Raw genomic sequence first — 19,399 nt, forward strand, 5'->3', positions numbered from 1 at the left:
AGCATAAACACATTATAAGCAAGTTCTTTGCTCGTTTTATGGTCCTGTCCGCCCCTAAAAACTGACCATACTTAATTGCTCCAGGCTTGCCTGCTCCACCAGGGCTTGGGGACTCCTTTCCCCTAATTCAGAAGTGGCTGTACAGGGCGGGGAAGGGGGTTGGGGAGTGGGGGACGGTGGGAACGCAGTTGTTTGAGAGCGCACAGTGAGATGGCACAGCGTCCCTGAATGAGAAGCGCACTCCCCCCACCCCCACCCCTCCAGCGGATTGGTACTTCTTGTCGGGAAGAACGACTTAGAGGTGGGAGTGCCTGGCGAGAGAGGCAGGCGGTCCCTCGGAGGGCGCTGGTAGCTCCTTACCGCCCCTCCGCCTGTTTCCAAGCCTGGGCTCTTTGGAGTGGCTGAAGCTGCCGAGCGCTTCTGGAGCCTGTGAATGAACCCTCCTCCTCTCCCTCCTCCTTCTCGCTGAGTCTCCTCCTCGGTGCTGACGGTACAGTGATATAATGACGATGGGTGTCACAACTCGCATTTGAACTTGCAGGCGAGCTGCCCCGAGCCTTTCTGGGGGAAGAACTCAAGGCGCGCGGGCGCAGCAGCAGTGAGCAGTAGGTGCTGTGAACAGGCGCTGGGACCGGGATCTGCGCTGGCGAGCAGCGCATCCTCCCTCACCTCCTGCTCTGTCCCGCACTCGCCACATCCTTCCCCAGTCCACCGCGCTTCCTATGTGATCTGCAGGGGCAACGCGGAGCCCATCCTCACAGCTCAGCAGTGAATTTCTCCCCAAACTGCAGTAAGCCGTCTTTCAAGGTAATCACGTTTCTTTTGTTCCCCAATTTAAAAGAAAGGGGGTAAAACTTGTTGGGAAAAGAAAATCGCTGAGCTTAGTTGCGGGGGAAATGGTGCACTGCAATTGGAAGAGGGCTTTAATTAAAGCCAAGAGGACTAGCCGTAAGGCGAAGTTAAGACAATGTGCTCACTTTAAAATATGCAGGTAACTTTGAAGAGGCTTGTTAAAGAGGAATTCAGACTGGTGCTGAAAAAGATGTAGACAAAGAAGCCCGGGGTGGGGTAGAGGAAAAGGACGGACGGAATAGGGGGACGGGGTTTGGTAGAGAAATCCTAGAAAAGTCATGCTATCTTGAGTTGGAAGAATAGGAGGGACTCCTCACACCTTGATTTTTTTTTTTTTTGTCTTTAAACTGATTGAGGCAAAACTTTGAATGGGGAGTTCCCAAACTCGCCCAAAATACAGGTCTCTGAAAACACCTTAGGGCAGACCACCTGGTTTCCGGGCTCCTGGTGTGTGGTCAGTATCTCTGTTCCTGGAAAGCCACCCCTGGGCTGCTCCCGACTAGACAGCGGGGTACTTTAGCTACCTCGGACCTGCGCGGACATGACCCCTCCCTGCCTCCGGTCCCCGCACAAGCAATATTGGAAGCTTTCTGGCAGGGGCTGGGCAGGGTACTGGGGTTGCGTTTCTTTGATGACTTGGGGGCTGTCAAAGCTCTCTCACGTTGCCCCTGTGTTCTTTTGTCCTGCGCGTGGTGCGCCGGAGCCGGAGGGAAGGAGCTGTGGTTGGGGGTGGGGTTGTTGGAACACCGTGGAGGTCTGGGAGGCTCCTGGGCGGGAAAGCTTGCCCTGAACCAGAGAGATGTGCACTATTTTTCTCCCTCGCCCTGAAAAGCGAAATGGGAACTTGTCTCCCTCATCTTTAGTAGTAAAACAGGACCCAGAGCGCTCTCCAGACAAAGGTGGCACAGAGACCCGAGTTAGGGACCAATTGGTCCAGTCTTCTCTCCTGGATTACAGAGGTCCTCTGTTCCCCGCTATATATCTCCACCCGCTCTGCTTTCATTTCTCCACTTCAGTTGAGCAACTTTACCCGCTGGTAGAGTGGTGGCAGAGAACGCGTGCTGGGAGTCCCCGGGGACGTCCTAGCCCGGAGAGTCCCATCGCCCTGAGTAGGCGTGGGCATTGCAGAGTCTTCGGTGGTGCCTGCCGACCCGGGACATCCCGGTTGTCCCGGCTTGTTCTCTATGTCAATGGGCGTGGAGCGGTCAGGGGGTTAGACTGAAGAAATAGAGGTAAAAAAATAATGTCATAGTCTAAACTATTTACTCTCGAATCCAACTAAGTACGCCTCCGCATGTCCTGCGTGTTCTTGGGATCCTGCAGAAAGGGGAAGAGAGCCGCCCTACCCCCCCGCCAGACTGCAATGCTGTACCGCCTCGAGTAAAGCTCGCTATCTGTGTCCCCTCATCTTTGTGTCTCCTTCTCCGTCTCCATCTTCTCTGCCGTCTCTCTCACCCCTCTCTGCCTCCTCTCTGCTTTTGCGTCCCCTCCCCCATGGCTGACAAATGAATGGCTAGTGTGAAATCCCTTCCTTCTCTGTCCGAGGAGGCAGGCCCAGAGGGAGGAGCAAGGGGGGCGGTGCGCTCCTTAAGATCTGCTTGCAGTTGGGTCTTTCAGACTCTCAGAACCCAGATGTCTAGGAATAGGGAGTTTTGTAGTAGGTGTGAGCTCCCCCTGATGGAGGAATTAAGAACAAGCGGAGAAAAAGAAGGCCCGTAAACCGCTTTCTCATCCTTGGGTTCAAAGAGAGAAGATCCCGGTTTCCTTTCAATAGTCAGTTTTCCATTTCAGAAACTGGGACGTGAATCTTGGGGTTTGGAGGAGATGGAAAGAAGGGAATGTGGCCTTCCCAAGAGCAGGGCCTCCTTTTCTTCAGTCCCCCTGGCTTCCCGCGGCGCTCTGGGCGGCGCCTGCAGCTGGGTGGGCACACACACAAGGCTGGCAACTGAGCCAGGTTTGAGGTTTTTTGACATGCAATTTGCTCATTTTTAAGAGAAGTAATACAGATACTTGCTCTGGCAAATTTAGCTAAGGTCCTTGAACACAATGCTAGGGCCGAGTTTCAGGTTCTTGCGGAAGAATGCCCCCTAATCCAACTTAACTTCCTCCACACGGGGACATGCGTTGCACGTGGAAACTAGGGAGAGGGCGCCCAGAAGCAAGGGAAAGGAGGGGAAAAGATAGTGAAAAAACGAGGACAATGGAGGGTAGGCGGAAAAAGAAAGGAAAGAAGACGAAACAGATGAATGCAAATAGCCAGGTTTCGAAATACTGGTCTCAATTTTGTGCCCATTATGTTCAAGGCGATAGCAAGCGCATCTTTGCCTGCTTCTGGCCTGGGAAGAGACTACATAAGCAGAGGTGGTCCCGCCCCGCCTACCCGAGCTCATCTTGCTTTTTTGGGGAGGGACGCTGCTAGGTACTCCCTTCAGCGGAGGGGGTTCGCCATCCGCCACGTGGGCTGGAGCTTCAGTTAAGGGCGCGAGACGGGTGTGACTTCCTGGGCTCTGAGACAGCTGCACAGCTGCTCCGGCGATCCACTCAGCCTAGGTCTCCAGCGGCTGTGGCCAACTGGGGCGGGACTGGGCTGAATCCGGGTGGGGCCTTGGCTGGCATGCCTCCTAGAGCTCCCGAGGCTTGCTGAAGCTGGAGCGGACCCAACTTCTGCTCATATGGTACTAGACGCTCATATTAAAAGCCTTTAAAATACTCTTTTTTCCCCTCCTGATTCTTGAGAGTGACATGCAAGATTCGGGGTTTTTACTTTAAAAGGAGAAAGGAAGATTTACTCTTCGTCAACTCCTGGCATGAAAATCAGACAAGTTTGTGATTGTTCCCTGCACTCGTTTTTAAATACATTCACATTTGCCTAAATACCTTTTTTAGCCATGGACAAAATTAATGCTGGTGTATTAATTAATTATTAATAGTAAAATTAACTGAGTATTAATCAGGACCCTTAGTGTGGGCAGGGGGTAGGTGTGTCCCACAAGTTATCCAAATGGTTGATAAAAGACTTGGGGCGGGGTGGGGGGATGTGAGGTGGGTGTGGCGATATAGACTGGACGCTGCTACAAAGATCTTCACTTGAAATTCTCCAGCTTCTAGTTGGGAAGAGCTAGGTTTTAATGGTCCACTCTCTCACCTTAAATTGTGTTTGTAATTGGACCATTACTGGTTTTGTTTCTTTCTGAAAGCTATGACCTAAATTGTGTTAAGTACAGCTTGGCAACTGTGTTCAACTCAGGAAATACACAACGTGCTGAAACGGAATACTTTGATTTTTAATAGGAAAACAACCAAGGAAGCATCAGATAGTTTTCTGAGGCGGAGTGGGTTCCCATTGTAAGAGCTACGTAGCGAGGAGGGGATCTCAAAGAATCTAAGCACAAAGTAAGAAACGGATATTTGACAAGTTGCATCTGCCTGTCCCTACTAACACTGCAAAGGGTTCCAGTGGATTCCGAGGCAATTGAGCAATTACTTCCTCCAGCAGGAAGTCCACAGTCCTTAATCTTCTTGTGGGCGGTGGAAAGAGGGATGGGATTCAAGACCATCACTTTGAATTGATGTACAAGTTCAAAGTTTGGTTTTCCTTGATGGTTTAAAAAAATTAAGCCTTTTCATAAGTCTTAGTTCTTTTTTTTAAAAAAGGAAGTCTGAAAAGAATTTTTTTCGGGTTTATGGGTGGTTATGATCAGGTCTCCCCTTCTTTGCTTTTGCAAGTTGGAGGGCAATCCTTCTGGTATTCCTAGCTACCTCCATCTGTATTGGAGTAACTTTCTGTTTGGAAAAGGTTATTAAAAGCTAACTCAAAACTGAATATTGTTAATGTGGATGATGCAGCCATTGTTCCGTCTCTCCTTACAGGGCTATGCTTAAACACTCTCAGGTTAATGATTGGTCAGTAATAGGACATCCCGGAGCCCCTGGAAGCACAAAGACCAACCGACTCCCTCTTCCACAGTCGTATACTTAATCTCTTTTTTTTTCTGGTTGGAGTTTAAACATCTTTGTTGACTTTATTCTTGGTCAAACATCCCTTGGCTACATTTCAGATGGGTTATGGCTTTGAGAAGGGCAGAATTTCTTAGTGCTTTGTGGCATAGGAATGAATGCCTATGCTAAGTGGGTTTAAAAATTCCCCCTCACTCCCTCCCAGAGACACCAGTGAGGAGACAGGCAAACACTCATTGTTAGAGGTTACTTGCCCTACTATGGAAAAGTAGGCTACCTGTTGCATACGTTTGGAGTCAGAACAAGGGAAAGTAAAGACATGTTTGACCAAGTTCAATTTGGATAAGTGAAGATTTGACAGTTTCCTCTTATAATCTAGACTTGGTAGATATGAAAATCTGTAAATGCATCTAGGACACAAAATCAAATCTGATGTAACGTTCTTAGGATTGGATGTGACTGGGTAGTTTTTCTCCAGTGGTCTCTTTGTTAAAAGTGTTTGCTAACTAAACACTTTTGATCGGTCTGTCATACATAGAAGGGTACAAATATAGACTGCTTGCCAGAAATTAACTATTTTCAGCACAGAGAGCCTCAGTGGAGTGTGTTAGGCAGTGTGCACTTCTCTAGCAGAGGACTGTAGTTCGGCTTTATGTCAGGCTGTTCACAATCACTTTTAACCCAGATGCAGAGAGATCTGACACCTCTGGCCCCTGAAGGCACCTGCACTAGCATACATACACACACACACACACACACACACACACACACACACACACACACAGAGTCACACAAGCATGCATTCACGTCTGTGCATACACACACACACTCTAAAAATAAAATACTTTAAAACATAAATTACCCATTTCATAGTAAGCACAGACGTAATAAGTTATAAATTACAGTCTTTTAAACCGTTAATTTATTGTTTCAACCTGACCTGAGACAGAATGGAGTGACCAATAGATTTGGCAATCAGAAAGCTTGTGTTGGATGCTGTAGCTGGGAAACCAAGTTAAATGGAACTGTTGGACCTTCAGTGTCATCATTTGTTAAATGGATAAAGTTATAATGTTTAAAATACCAAATACCTATGAAAAAGCTTTGAAAAATAGAAAACTTATAAGTGAGAGATACTGATGTACTCTCCCTGTTAAAACAAATCTTGAATTTAGCAAAAAACTGGGCAAAATTACAGCCTGGTAGTGTTGTAAAAAATATGTTTTTGAATCCCGTGAGAATATTTGTTCAGTTCCATTAATAGTTGTAAAAATAGTCAAAAAGGGCTGGAGAAATGGCTCAGTGGTTAAGGGCACTTGTTCTTGCAGAAGACCTTGGTTCAGTTCCCAACTGGGTGGTTCATAGCTATCTGTAAGTCAATTACAGGGTATTAGATGCCCTCTCTTGGCCTCCAAGAGCATTAGGCATACCCATGGTGCACATGCGTACATGCAGGCAAAACACTCTTACACATAAAATAAAGTAAATAAATCTTTTTTTTAAGTCACTAAAACAGCAGCAACAACATACTGCATTACTTTTTCACCAGTCAGTCAAGGAAAAGTTTGGGAAACATGTGTTGTCTGGGTTGCAGAGAACAAAAGTTATAAATTATTATAAGAACTTCATTAAGTTCATTTTCTTTAGAAAACAATTCAGCAAACATTTTTTAAATTTGCCAGCAAAGGATATTGACTTTTACATGTTATGTCAATCATGGTAGGAATATCACTTAAGATAGATGCATAGGATTTTTCCTTGAAGTGTTTTATTGACAGATAGGTCTGTTGTAGGACAGGGCCTGGGTAGGTACCAAGGCAAGTCTGAGATTTCTTCTGGACCCTTACTCCCCGTGGCATTTTCAATCCTCCTGCTTCATCCAGACTGCCCAGTGCTGAATTACAGGTATTTTCTACTACATATAGACTGAGGCAAATTTTTTGGTATTTCAAGACAGGGTTTTTCTGTGTAACTGCCCTGGCTGTCCTGGAGCTTGCCTGTTCTTGAACTCAAAGAGATCTGCTTGCTTTTGCCTCACAAGAGCTTGTATTAAAGGTGTGAGTGATCACGCCTGACTTGAAGCGTAATTTTTTTTAATAGTTGAAGCTTTGAACTATCCTAAGGATTCATCCCAAGGAACTTGCTGAGTAAACATTTCTACTATACTATGGAAATTGTATTTTTTTGATTGGAAATGTGTTTTTAATAGAAGAGAATAAAAGGGGACAGTGTAGAGAGAATTATTTAGTGACATGAAGTAAGTACATAGTCATCATTTTAAAACAATCGGTTACTGAACATCCTAGGTATTGTAGAACTAGAAGTGAAAAAAATGTTAGAGGTTTTCTCTTAAGGTTTCTGTGTTGGTTAAAAGAGGAAGATAATTCACAAATACATAAGAAAAGCAATGTCATGTGTTAGAGTGAGAATGGAGCATGGCAGAGACGGAGGAATGAAAGCAGAGTCCCTGGCAGGGAACAGAGTGCTAAGGGACATCAGTAAAAAGCTTAACTGAGTCTAGGTCCAGGAATCTAGCTATCGGCTGTGACAGATTCCTGTGGTACAGTCAATACTGGGAAGTACAAACCAGGAGCATCTCTTGGAGAGTCTTCCTGAGATAATGCACTACTAAGCACTATAGTATAACGTGTAATGCTTAGTATATCTAATTTGTAACTGAGGTATCCAAGGCAACCAGTGGTCCAGAATAACTCTTTGGCAGGATGGTAGATGGAACCATTGTGTCTTTGTCCTTAGGTTACCTTCGCTCATCTAGGCTTTCCTAAGAAGGAGGAAGAATACTAACTATCTGATTAATAGAGCCCTGGCAGTCTATTACTGGTGTGCGGTGCCCCTCTTCTCTGCAAACATTTCGCAGGGATACAAGTTCTGTTGACCTTGTCTTTTGTTTCCCAGGCAACTAAACAGCTGCAGTCAGCTGGACCTTGAGGGTTCGATGGCTTTTTTTCCTATTTTTGACTTTACTGAAGTATATGGCTAAATATAGAGACTACTAGTGGGCTTATCTCCTCAGTATTTCCATGTACAGAGATTTGTTATCACTGGCAGACCACACTTACGAGACAGACAGACAGATTCTGGAGCAGAAGAATAGAAATGGGAGTTGGAGGCATGCTAGAAACAGAGTCAGTTTTCTCATTCGATAGGCTCAGATGCAGAAGAAACGTGGTAGACCTTATTTAAAGACATATGTGTAGGTCTCACAAAACTGTAAAAGAAAAAAAGGGAAATACAGGTTTACTTACGCCGATGATGGGACAATAGATATACAGATCTGAGACTCCCCAAATCAGGAACGGCTCTCAGACATAGTAACCAAAGCCATGGCTCATCATCCTTCAGTTTGAGTGTGGCAAACGTGCTGACAGGGGTAGGTATGAGTGGAGATAGAGAAGAGGCTAGCTGGAGCACCCGTGACCTCCAGCACAAAACTCAAGGTGGGAGGCCGCTGTGTGCTTACTGCTGGTGACTGAACAATCAGAATACGGATCTTCTGGTTCATTTTCCACCGCGTTGGAGATCTGGGATTTAGTTTGAGAGCTCTCATATTTGTTTTGGAGCAATTTATTCAAGCACATTTTTGTAATTTAATACCAGTGCATCCCAAACGTGTTTCACCTCTATGCTTTTAATGCACTGAATTTATTCTTTAAATTTAGGTTTAATAAGAGTCTCTGGGCAGGTGGGAAGACTTGCTGTAGATATGAAGACAGATTTTTCTCTTTAATTTAGAAAAACTACAGACCTGTTTATAAGGATTAAGGTTGGTATATAAAGAGTTAGGTTTTTTTGGCATTTGTCCTGGGCAGGAAGTAAGAATGTGGAGGCTATGTTCTAGAGTCAAAATTCATCATTTTCTCTTGGTTTTATAAGATTTGACTGTCTGAATATTGATGTGTCCAATATTTTATTAGGTATTATTAATATTCAGTTAGACAGTTTCATATGTGTTTCAAATCTCCATTAGTCCTACATATACACTTATTTTCATAAGGAGTGCTAGTTCTTCAAAGTGGAAATACTGATTACACATTTGGTCTACAAACCCTCTTCAAGGGGTATTGACCCTAGAACTATAGAATATTGTGGGATTTAGTAAGTAGCTCTGTGGATATAAAACATATTTTGTTACATTTATGGGTATTTGGGTATTTGCAAATGTTCCACAGTGAGCATGTAAAACTCAGCGAACAACTTGAAAGAGTCAGTTCTCTATGACCAAGTAGTTCCTAGGGATCAAATTCAGGTCATCAGACTTCATAGCAGGTGCCTTTACCCACTGAGCAACCGCTCTGGCCAGTAAAATATATTTCAAAGTAATGATTAAAGCCAACGTAAGTGATGGCAGTTTATTATAAACATAAAGTGATCCAAAGTAAGACTTAGGGCTTCAAATCTTTTATTACTAGTGACCTGAAGCAAGAATTAGAGCATCTACAGAAAGCTTGAGTTACTGATTTTAATAATAATCACTGAGTATCGACTATGTTAGATATGAACAAGCATATTTTATTTGCAATATTTTCAGGTCTTGCAATCATTTCTATAGTGCACATTAATAATCAAGCTTGGAAAGTAAATAGAGAAGTAAACTTTAGAGAGGCATACCTATTTCATTATAATCTGAGGATTTAAGTAGAAAATTCAGAATTTGAATTTAAGACACTTTAACAGTAGAGTTCAAACATTTCAAACATTAAGAAATACTTTATAAAGATGTCCTACAAACTAAAACAGGAAGAGACTAATTTTTCTTTAAAGAAAGTTTTATTTAGAAATAGGATTAAAAGAAGGCTTTCTATCTGGATTAAATTAATATTCAGGGATTGCATATATTTATATTTAATATGATTTTATGACATAAATTCTCATCTTGCCTGTGAAATTAATATCTCTTATTTCTCAAACACTGTCAGTCCATCAAGACACAGGTAAAGCCATAAACCCATAAGCTAAGCAATTCACAGTTTCATTTAGTTTGGTTGTAGTGTTTTAAGATTTATAAAACAAGATCAAATGCAGAATATTATTAAAGAAAAATAAGTAGCTGTCACAGAGTATTAAAATATATTTGAGCACAAACTGGACTTGGAATCTTTCATAATTTACTTATTTCAGTCCAGGTTTCCTAGGTAATACAGACTTTGTTTTTTAAGGAAGGCAAAGGGAGTTCAATTGGGTACCAACTTACATATGAGCCAGTGAAGATATCTTTGGCTGTATGGAACAAAGTGTTCTTGAATATATTCAAACAGTAATATGTCTATGAGTCTAAGACTATAACAAAAAGCTTAGACAATCAACTTACGTACACAGAAAGAGGTTTATTTTGCTCTACAGATTTGGAAGATGAAGTGCATGATTGATTGGCCTTGGGTGAGGGCCCGTGGCCAGGTAGCACATCAGGCCCGGGAGCATGTGGTGGAATAGGCTGCTCATATGATGCCAATGGGAAAGCAAACAGAGAGGAAGACAGCCACAGCCCACAGCCCTTTGAGGACACCACATTGACGACCTGAGAACGCCCACTAGGTACCATCTCTGGAAGTTTCTCCAACTCCAGCAAAGCCATGTTCAGGCCCAAACTTTCCAAATATGGGTCTTTGAAAGATACTTAAATGGAGACACTAACAACCCTCAGCCCTGGTGCTTATCCTTACTGGCCGGTTTCTGTAAATCCAGACTTGGAAGGGCCCATTTTGTGACTCCGATTGCAAAACGTCTTTCCCAAAGCGTACAGTAAATTAGTAGCTAAGCCAAGGTCAGTGTTTTCTGACTTACAGTGAAGGATATCTCCTTTCATTGTTTACTGTTGAGACTCGAAGGCTGTGGAGAGTGTTTTAAAACTGGTTACTTTTGTCATTAGCAGCTCTTTGGGGTACATTTATTTTGTTTGTTTGGCCAGCTGGACAGCCAGTGCTGTTTGTGCTTCAGCTATAACACAGACCTTCCGAAGGCCTTAATCTGGCTGGTGATAGCGTCTGCCGGAGCCACCGGTGGGTTCGTTCTCACACTGGATGCTTGGGCTTGCAGCACCTCCTTTCCATCATCTTCATCATTTTCTCATTCTGTCCACACTCACGTTCCTCATTCTCATTAGATTCTGAGGGTTCCTTATCCTCCTGGAGCCAGCTCTTCACTTTATTTACAGAGACTGTTATTTCTAGCGTTCTTCCTGTGCCCTCCCAGCTGTGGCCATCACCTGTAAGTCCCCACATTTGGGCTTGGAGTTATTTTGGTAACTATCGTCTCAAGTGTGACTGAAATTATTACTTCCAATACTGTGATATCGTCTATGACAAGCCCCCTGTTTTTACAGTCCACAGAGAACTGCCTCTTTCATTGCACCCAGTTCCTTATTAACATGTGATTTTCAGCCAGCCACCACCATAAATACTTGTGATATAATTTGGTTTTCTTTCATTTCTAGGCAAGATGTTGATAAATATGAAAAACATCTTATGGATCTGTTCAGCCTTATTAATAACCCATGCACTACCTAAAGGTAAGTAGAATAACTTGTTCTTTATTAAGATGTGAAAAAGCAGTGGGGAATGGAATTATAAGATGGAGACACTACAGCTAAGAATCATTTAAAAAAATCTATGCATTGCTTATGATCTGTACTTGAAGTATTACTGGATGTCGCATATATCAGTAAACCAAACAGACCAAAATAACAAATTCTTGTTAGTGAAACTTTTGGTAACCTATAGCCCATTTGGTTTGTATGTTTGTTTTTCTGTTTTGTTTTGTTTTTTGAAACAGTCTCTCATTAGGTAGTCCAGCTAGCCTCAGACTTGTGGGTCTCCTACTCGAGCCTTACAAATGATAGGTTACTAATATGTGTTACCATGTCTGGCCTCCAAAGTTGAACCGTGTAAAAATACTCTTTTAGAGCGTTGAGAATATTTAAAATTCTAATTTCTTCTGGACTGCTTTTCTTTAAAAAAAAGTCTTTAAACTTTCTTATACCAAAAAAATAAATTAAATCTGGGGTCTAGAATTTTAAGCTAGGAAAATTAAAAGATGTTGCCAGCAAGTATTTGTAGCCATCTCCCTTTGTCTTTGTCTATGAAAAGGTAAGTGGCCAGCGAGCACACACGACACTGTCTTGCCTAGCTTTCACTTTCATAGCTATTCAGCGAGGACCCTATAATTCTAACTTTAGTTTCTAGTATAGCCAAGGAGACACCAGGAAGAACTGGAAGGGCCCGTGGTGAGCTTCACTGACTTCTGCTTTGTGGACTCTGCATACCCTGCTGCTACTTCTGCATACCCATGCTCCAGACTTTCTGAAATAATTTGCCTAGCCACAAACTTGTCTTTCCTCCTTCTCACATGTGATTCCTTTTGTTTGACACTTCCTCTGTGGGGTTTTTTTTAAGTTATATTTTAATTTATTCTTCAGGACTGAAGGCTTCCTCATCTTTGTTCATTTATCCACCCATCCACCCATTCACCCATCCATTTAGCCATCAATCCATCCATCCATTCATCCATTCACCAATCCATCCTTCTATCGTCTGTCAATATTTTTTAATTCCTTCTTTGTATCAGGTATTATTCTAAATGTCCACAGATGTATCAGTGGGTATTATAAATTTTGTTTTCTATGTAATGGAAATAAACAAACAAATAACCAACCTAGATATCTCCCGATGATGAAAATAAAGCAGAAAGCATCCCAGTGAATGGCTTCGGTTGAGGGAAGCAGGGCATGTCTCTTTGAAAAAGTAACATGCAAACTGAAATAAAAGTGAAGAGTTGCCATCCTACTAAGATCTGCCTTTCAGGTAGAAAGATAAACACGTTCAAGTAGCAGGAAAGTCAGTCTTGTTGGACAGTAGTGATCAAAAGAAAAGAGGGAGATATAAGCAGAGAGATAAGCAGAGATCAGCTTACATAAATAGAAGCAGCGCTAGTCACGTAGACAGGATTCGCTGCGAGCTGGAAGCTATTTTAAGTGCTTAACATTGATTAACCAAAACATCCATTACCCGTGTGCTATAAAGAGGAAACTGAAGCACCAAGCAGAACAATTGCTTTCCACATCCAGTAAGGGTCAGAGGGAGGGAATGAGGAAGGGAAGCATAAGGCACAGCCCTCACCATTGTCTTACACTTCTCATCTGTCTGGGGCCGTGCAGGCTTTTTAGAAGACCAGATTTTATTTTGTGTACGCTAACACTCACTAAAGGTTTTCAGTCCACAAAGGACATGTAGCATCAAGTTCTTTAAACCTTATGCTGTTGTTCTGTTAAGATTATATATATATACACACACATGTTCTTATTATAGGAGAACAGGGATGGTGGCAAGGAGTTAATTTTGGATGATTATTGTGGTGGGTTGGACATGAAACCACAACTTACTTCAGGTGGTGGGTATGAGGATGAGGAGTCTAGACTCCAGTATCTGTTAATACCCCCAAAACCATCTTTTTAGAAGTTTTCAAAGAGTAGATGTAGAGACCAGAGAGGAAAGAATAACAGTACCTAGTAAAGACAGGGAGTGTCAAGAGGATGGGGAAAAGTTTGGGTTGGCTAATAGTTGAAGAAGAAACAAAGACATCCCTCATTTGAAATAAAGATTCACACTGAACACAAAACAACGCATAGTGTATTTCCTTCAAAGAATTAGAAAACATTAAAGCTAACAATATCACTCAATTATTCCATTTGAGGCCCCATCTTTTTTTTTTTTTTGAGGCCCCATCTTTTATACTACACATAGTCAATGTTTATCTAAAGTGAGGGATATTTAGTTCTTTCCTATGAGAGGCAGAAGTAAAAAGTATACAAATTTAAGATGCAAATAAAGCCAGTTGCCTTGTTCACAGTGGGCTAGGCAGCAGTAACTTGCTGAGGGGAAGCAGGGATTTTGTTGTCTACTCTAGTTGGTCATAGGATTCTAAAGGTTGATTGTTCATATTTAACGAACACCAGCCATGTCACACTGACTTGTTGGCTTTAGCACTCTGCTTTAACAATACCTATTACATCAGAAACCATCTTAATTACTGATCATACCCGCTTATTTTAATATCCCTCTAATAGCACAAAACAGAATGCAGAGCTGTGAGATCATGAATTGAACAAGAACATACTAAATCCCAATATTCTCAATCTGATATTTGTCTGGTGCCCCTTTCTCTGTCTGCACAGATGGAATTTATGCCATTTTTGCTGTGCAGAGTCTGTGCACAGCATGGGGAGTAATGGATCATTCAGTACACAATGCATAGTCCTCCTTTACTGTACTTATGTAGACTCCAAACCAAAAATCACTGGTTTTGTCCAGATACATTTTTTTACTAGATTCAGACAAGTTCCTGCAGGTAGCAGATTCTTTAAACGTGCACACTTTATCTACATGATCCTACAGAGTGCTAAGATAACTCTTAACTATTTAGCTGTGATTAACTTGGTTTTTGTGACCTGGTAAATTAAGACCCGTGTCTTAATTTACTCATAAGTTTTGACCACACATCTTTTGGTTAATCTTATTTTGAAGATTAGAGTCTATGTAAGAGTGTATTCATTTCAGAGTGAAGGTTTTAATATTTGTGTGTTTATGAATGGCCAGAACAGTCCGTAGCCCTCGGACACCATCTTTTGTCTCAATGTGTTCTTCATTACAGCAGGAGTGATTAAATTATGTCCATATTTCAGGAAGTTCTCTACTTGATAGCTTGGCTGAATCCTATGTCGTCCCCTATTCTTTTATAATTGTGAAAGCAATTGTAATTTAGAAATAGATATTGAGGAATTAGATATCATCTATCCTACACTGGTATAAAATCGCTTCTTTTTCTATTAAAAACAAACCTTAGTATTTGTGGTAATGCAACTATATTTTATTTGTGTTAGCTGATTCTTTAGGATGGAAAGTGTGAACTTGTAGAATATTCAGTAACTGTAAATTAGATTTTTAGGTACAGAATTTGCAAATCTCAGAATCCCCATGCTAATCAAAGAAATAGAACAGAAATGCTGGTGTCCCTTTAGTTCATTGTATATTAAAGGAATGTGAATAAGTAGGGGTCACTTTTAGTATGTCTCCCATAGACTTTATGGATGTGTAGAAGAGATGATGAGATCACTCAAAGTCTCTCTGTTCTGGCAGTGACTAAAGCAGGTGTCTCGAGAGTGAGACAAAGTGAAGACTGCTGTGGAAATGAATCTAGGGACAGGGGAGGAAATTAATAAATACCAGTGCTAAAAATTGCTTGGTTAGATATAACAAGATACATATTCTGTCTCAGGTGTGTTGCCAGCCAGCTGGGGGGCTTTTTCCTCCCAGGGGACATTATCACCAAGAAATTAGGCTCGTTTCAAAGGGTGAACTTTAAATTAAAGGTTTTATTTGTTTAGCAATGTAAATGAGATTGTTACCTTACCTTGTAAAATAAAAAAAATATCAGTAGTGTTTTAAAGAATAATTTAGTGCAGCCAATAAGTCACTTCATTTTTTAACTAATTTTGTTAAACATCATGTGATCGAGCTACATATGTAGATTAACAGAATGATGAGCTAGTCTTAAAAGTAACAGTCACTGCAATTTTGGAATATGTGAGTGACTCCTATCATAAATACACCAGACATTATATTAATCATATTTTTGGGAGGAGGAAACAGAGTGTCCTTGTGCAGCCCAGACAAGCTTGGAATTTTCTATGTAGCATAAACTGGTCTCCAGTGAGTGGAGAGTCACCTATCCTGATGCCTCACACCCAGGATTGCAAGCATGAGTCACCGTGCCAACTTTAGACCCACCATCTTTAAAGTTGCATTTTTGTCTTTGGCAATAGAATTTCCTTTTTTTCTTAAAGAGAGTAATATCTTCCTGTAATTTTGAAAATGACTCAACTGGCTGAAAAGGGTTCAATGAGCTATATCATTGCTGATACATGTCTACTTGGGGACCCATATTTCTCTGTCACTGGCACAATGTAACAACAACAACAACAACATAAAAGTCACAGCGTCACTTGATTTGGAGGCAACTCTTTACTTTCGGCCAGCATTTCATGTAGCAAGCATTGCTTGCAAGGACACTAAGTTTTCTTTTTCCTTTCTAACTCCTGGTTTAGCCTTGTTAGTGAAGGCTGGGAAATGGCAGGAGGGCTGGGGTGAGGGGGATGGAGTCCAGGAAGGGAGAAAGGATGTTTTCTTTTGTAGGCAGTGGTGTTAAATTGTAACCAGTGCACCCTTTGTCATTAAATGTTTAAGAGCTTAAACAGAAATAAGTATGTTAGGCCCGCTAGGTGAACAGAAGCTGGTTTTCCGGCCCAGGCATAATGAAAGGCGGTGTTTGTCTGCAATGTGGTGCAGCTGCAGTTGTCATTATGAGGAGGCCTTAGGCTGAAGCCAGGGCCCAAGGAGGGCTCTTCAGACCTTAGACTTGCCTTCACTCCAGGCTCATGAAGTGCTCTTTCAAATTCTTCTTTCAATTTTATTTTTATTTTCTCTAAGGTAATGTAGTTACCTTAAATGAGTTTCATCTCTGACCTGTTAAAAAGTAACAAGTTCAAACCGGCTTTGAAATTTTGCCTGCCTCAATTGCTGGGCTAAAGAAGGCTCTTAAAATATGAGCCTTATTCTGTCTCTAGTCTTCTCAAGGACTGTTTCAAATTCTTACTTTGTCTTTCAATGTTAATTTTTTAATTTTATTTTCCCAAAGTAATATATATGGCAGTTTTCTTAAATGATCATTTTCTCTCTGATCTAGAAACATAAGGTTTCCCCTTTAACTGTTTATCTTAATACTAGTCTAGATTTTTTTTGAGAGAAAGGGTGAAAAGGGAGGGAGAAGGGTGAGAATTAATTTTTTTCTTTGTGGTATAAACTAAACTATATCTTAGAGCAATGCCCTTGCCTCATTCTCCTGAGTACTATGACTGATAGGCACAAACACCCAGCATCTCAGTTTGTTCTAATCTCTCAGTCTATAGTACCAAGTCTAGCCTGCCCTGTTCTTTTCTGCCATTGTTTGCTTATTCTTCCCTCTTTTTTCATGTTAAATATAGAGTAACAAATGCTTTCAAACAAGCTCTATATTTCAGTGTACAAAGAGAACTCCATTAATCTCTATCACTGTTGTAATGCATTATTGAAGTCCTGTGCTATTTTCTTTATATAAATCATTCTCGGTTTTCTACACACTCAGGACGGAGTGACGTTCTCTGGCTGTTGCCTTTCCATTCACACGTTCAACGGACGCAGCTTCAGCCTTTCAGGAATACTGATTTGATATTTTGTCTTTCCTCTAGTGAAAATGGAAACCAGTCCACCTGTTAAAGGCTCTCTCTCCGGAAGAGTGACCCTACCTTGTCATTTTCCCACCCTGCCTACCCTACCGCCCAATTACAACACGAGTGAGTTTCTCAGAATCAAATGGTCTAAGATGGAAGTGGACAAAAACGGAAAAGACATAAAGGAGACTACTGTCCTGGTGGCTCAAGATGGGAATATCAAGATTGGTCAGGACTACAAAGGACGGGTGTCAGTGCTTACACATCCTGAGGATGTGGGCGATGCCTCCCTCACCATGGTCAAACTCCGCGCTAGTGATGCTGGTGTCTACCGCTGTGATGTCATGTACGGGATTGAAGACACTCAGGATTCCGTGTCACTGGCCGTGGATGGTAAGGCTCTCAGATTTGTAAGAAAGGTTGTAGCATGATACCCAGGAAAGCAGTGTGGGCCAATACTCAAACATATCTCTTGTTCAGCATATGAACAAGAGGAAAACCATCAACCCAAGAATCTTTGCTTTCCACTGAAACCAAACTTAGTTAAGAATAGGTAACTTTTTGTGAAGCAACTTTATTGATTGAGGCTAGTAATGTACTGTATACTAGAAATAATGAAAACCTCAAGACACAGTATTTAGTTCTTAAACCGTTATTTAGTGCTAATACCTACTAGTGAAAGGCTATTCTACATTTTAAGTTTGATGTTGTATATATGTTGTCTTAGTTACTTTTCTATTTCCATGATAAAATTCCCCAGCCAAGGCAACTTACAAAAGAAAAGGTTTAGTTTAGGACTGATAGTTACAAAAGGCTATGACCATGATGGCAATGACCATGTGGCAACAGACCATCAAGCATGGTGTTGGAATATAGCTGGGAGCTTAAGTCCTTACCTTTATGCAAGAGGCAGAGAGCTAACCTGAATTGGTGTGGGCTTTTGAAAGTCAAAGTCCTCCCCCCAAGACACACCTTCTCCAACAGGGCCACCCCTCCTAGTTCTTCTCAAACATTCCTACCAAATGGAGACCAAGTATTGAAACATATGAACCTCTAGGGCAATTCTCATTCCAAGTATCACATATGTATAAACATACATATATAGATAAAAGACTTTTCCCTTTTTTCTGTTAATTCTCTTAGTGTGATTTTTGGGGCTACCGAAGACCAAACCCAAGGTCTTGTGCATGCTAGGCAAGTGTTCTCTCACTGAACTATAACCTCAAAACTCCTTACTTTCATTATAAATGCTTATCTGTAAATTGGCTCAGGAGAAAGATACTCACGTCCGAGCCTGAAAAGCTCAGTTTGATTCCTGGAATCCACGTGGTAGAAGGGCACGCGTTTACCCATGCCTCCATGCATGTACACACAGACACACTGAGTGAAAAAAGCCTTTGAATTTAATTTCAAGAAGTATCATTTAAAAGTTTCATTGAAAAACTAACCATGATTTATATCATAATGTCTTACAAAGGCAATCAATATTTGAATTTGCAGTTCGTTCAGAGCAAGAAATCAGAGTAAAAAAAAATATAACTTTAACACTAGTTGCTATCCATTAGGTTTGTAATGACTCATTTTACCTTCATCCCCCCTTTTAATGATGGTTTATATGTCATTTGAGCTTAAGTTAGAAGACAAAGCAAAGAGAAATTGCTTTAATTGGGCACACACATAATACCGCAGCTCTTGGAACCAGAATGTGCTGGCAAGTTATTAAGCAAAACTCTAATACCCAGACATGATGGGACAGATTTTCTTCCAACTCTCAATTTCCCTATAAAATATTTACCTTTCAGAAATACATAAAAGGAGCTTTCTAAAAACTCTTTCTTGTTTAGCCAAAAGGAAATGACTTGAATTTCAGGGCAACAAACAAATTCACTGAGCATCCTTTATCATTAAATTCATCTGTTTCCTGATGTCTTTATATTCACTCAATCCCTGAGATCTTATCCCTGAGTTGTTCATCATTAATTTCAGTTTGTCTAAGACTGTCTCTTCATATATATGTATATGCATAAAATATATTGCATACATTCACTCTCTAAAATTCTCAGACTTTCATAGCTTCTTATTTCTTTTTCTCATCATTAAAGACTTAGCAAAGGATTTGCCTCTTGCTGCTCACAAACAATGAACATCCTCCACCTAATCTTCTTAGCCCCATGCTGTCTTCAGGTTAGTCTAGCAATTGCAGACACTTACCTTACATATGGATTGATAGTCCCTGCCTTTGGCAAGACCCCCTGTTCTTTTCCCTCTTAGTACCAGTATTCAGCACCGGTGGAAGATTTATAATTCCCCAAA

The 19,399-nt window shown here is 41.4% G+C and overlaps 1 protein-coding gene across 3 annotated transcripts in view; it reads left to right on the plus strand.

Annotated features, from left to right (window-relative positions):
• Nucleotides 1–525: 525 nt before the first annotated feature.
• Vcan (versican) overlaps nucleotides 526–19,399 on the plus strand; it is a 97,257-nt gene continuing 78,383 nt past the window's right edge. The window contains exons 1-3 of one of the 3 annotated variants that reach the window (XM_075976358.1): nucleotides 526–807; nucleotides 11,261–11,335; nucleotides 17,105–17,479. In XM_075976358.1, coding sequence (XP_075832473.1) covers nucleotides 11,266–11,335; nucleotides 17,105–17,479 — 445 coding nt within the window. In that variant the 5' untranslated portion in view covers nucleotides 526–807; nucleotides 11,261–11,265. The remainder of the gene's footprint in view (nucleotides 808–11,260; nucleotides 11,336–17,104; nucleotides 17,480–19,399) is intronic. The other 2 variants (XM_075976357.1, XM_075976359.1) reach the window with 2 other exon arrangements.

The sequence above is a fragment of the Microtus pennsylvanicus genome, chromosome 6, assembly GCF_037038515.1.
Source record: "Microtus pennsylvanicus isolate mMicPen1 chromosome 6, mMicPen1.hap1, whole genome shotgun sequence".
Taxonomy (NCBI): domain Eukaryota; kingdom Metazoa; phylum Chordata; class Mammalia; order Rodentia; family Cricetidae; genus Microtus; species Microtus pennsylvanicus.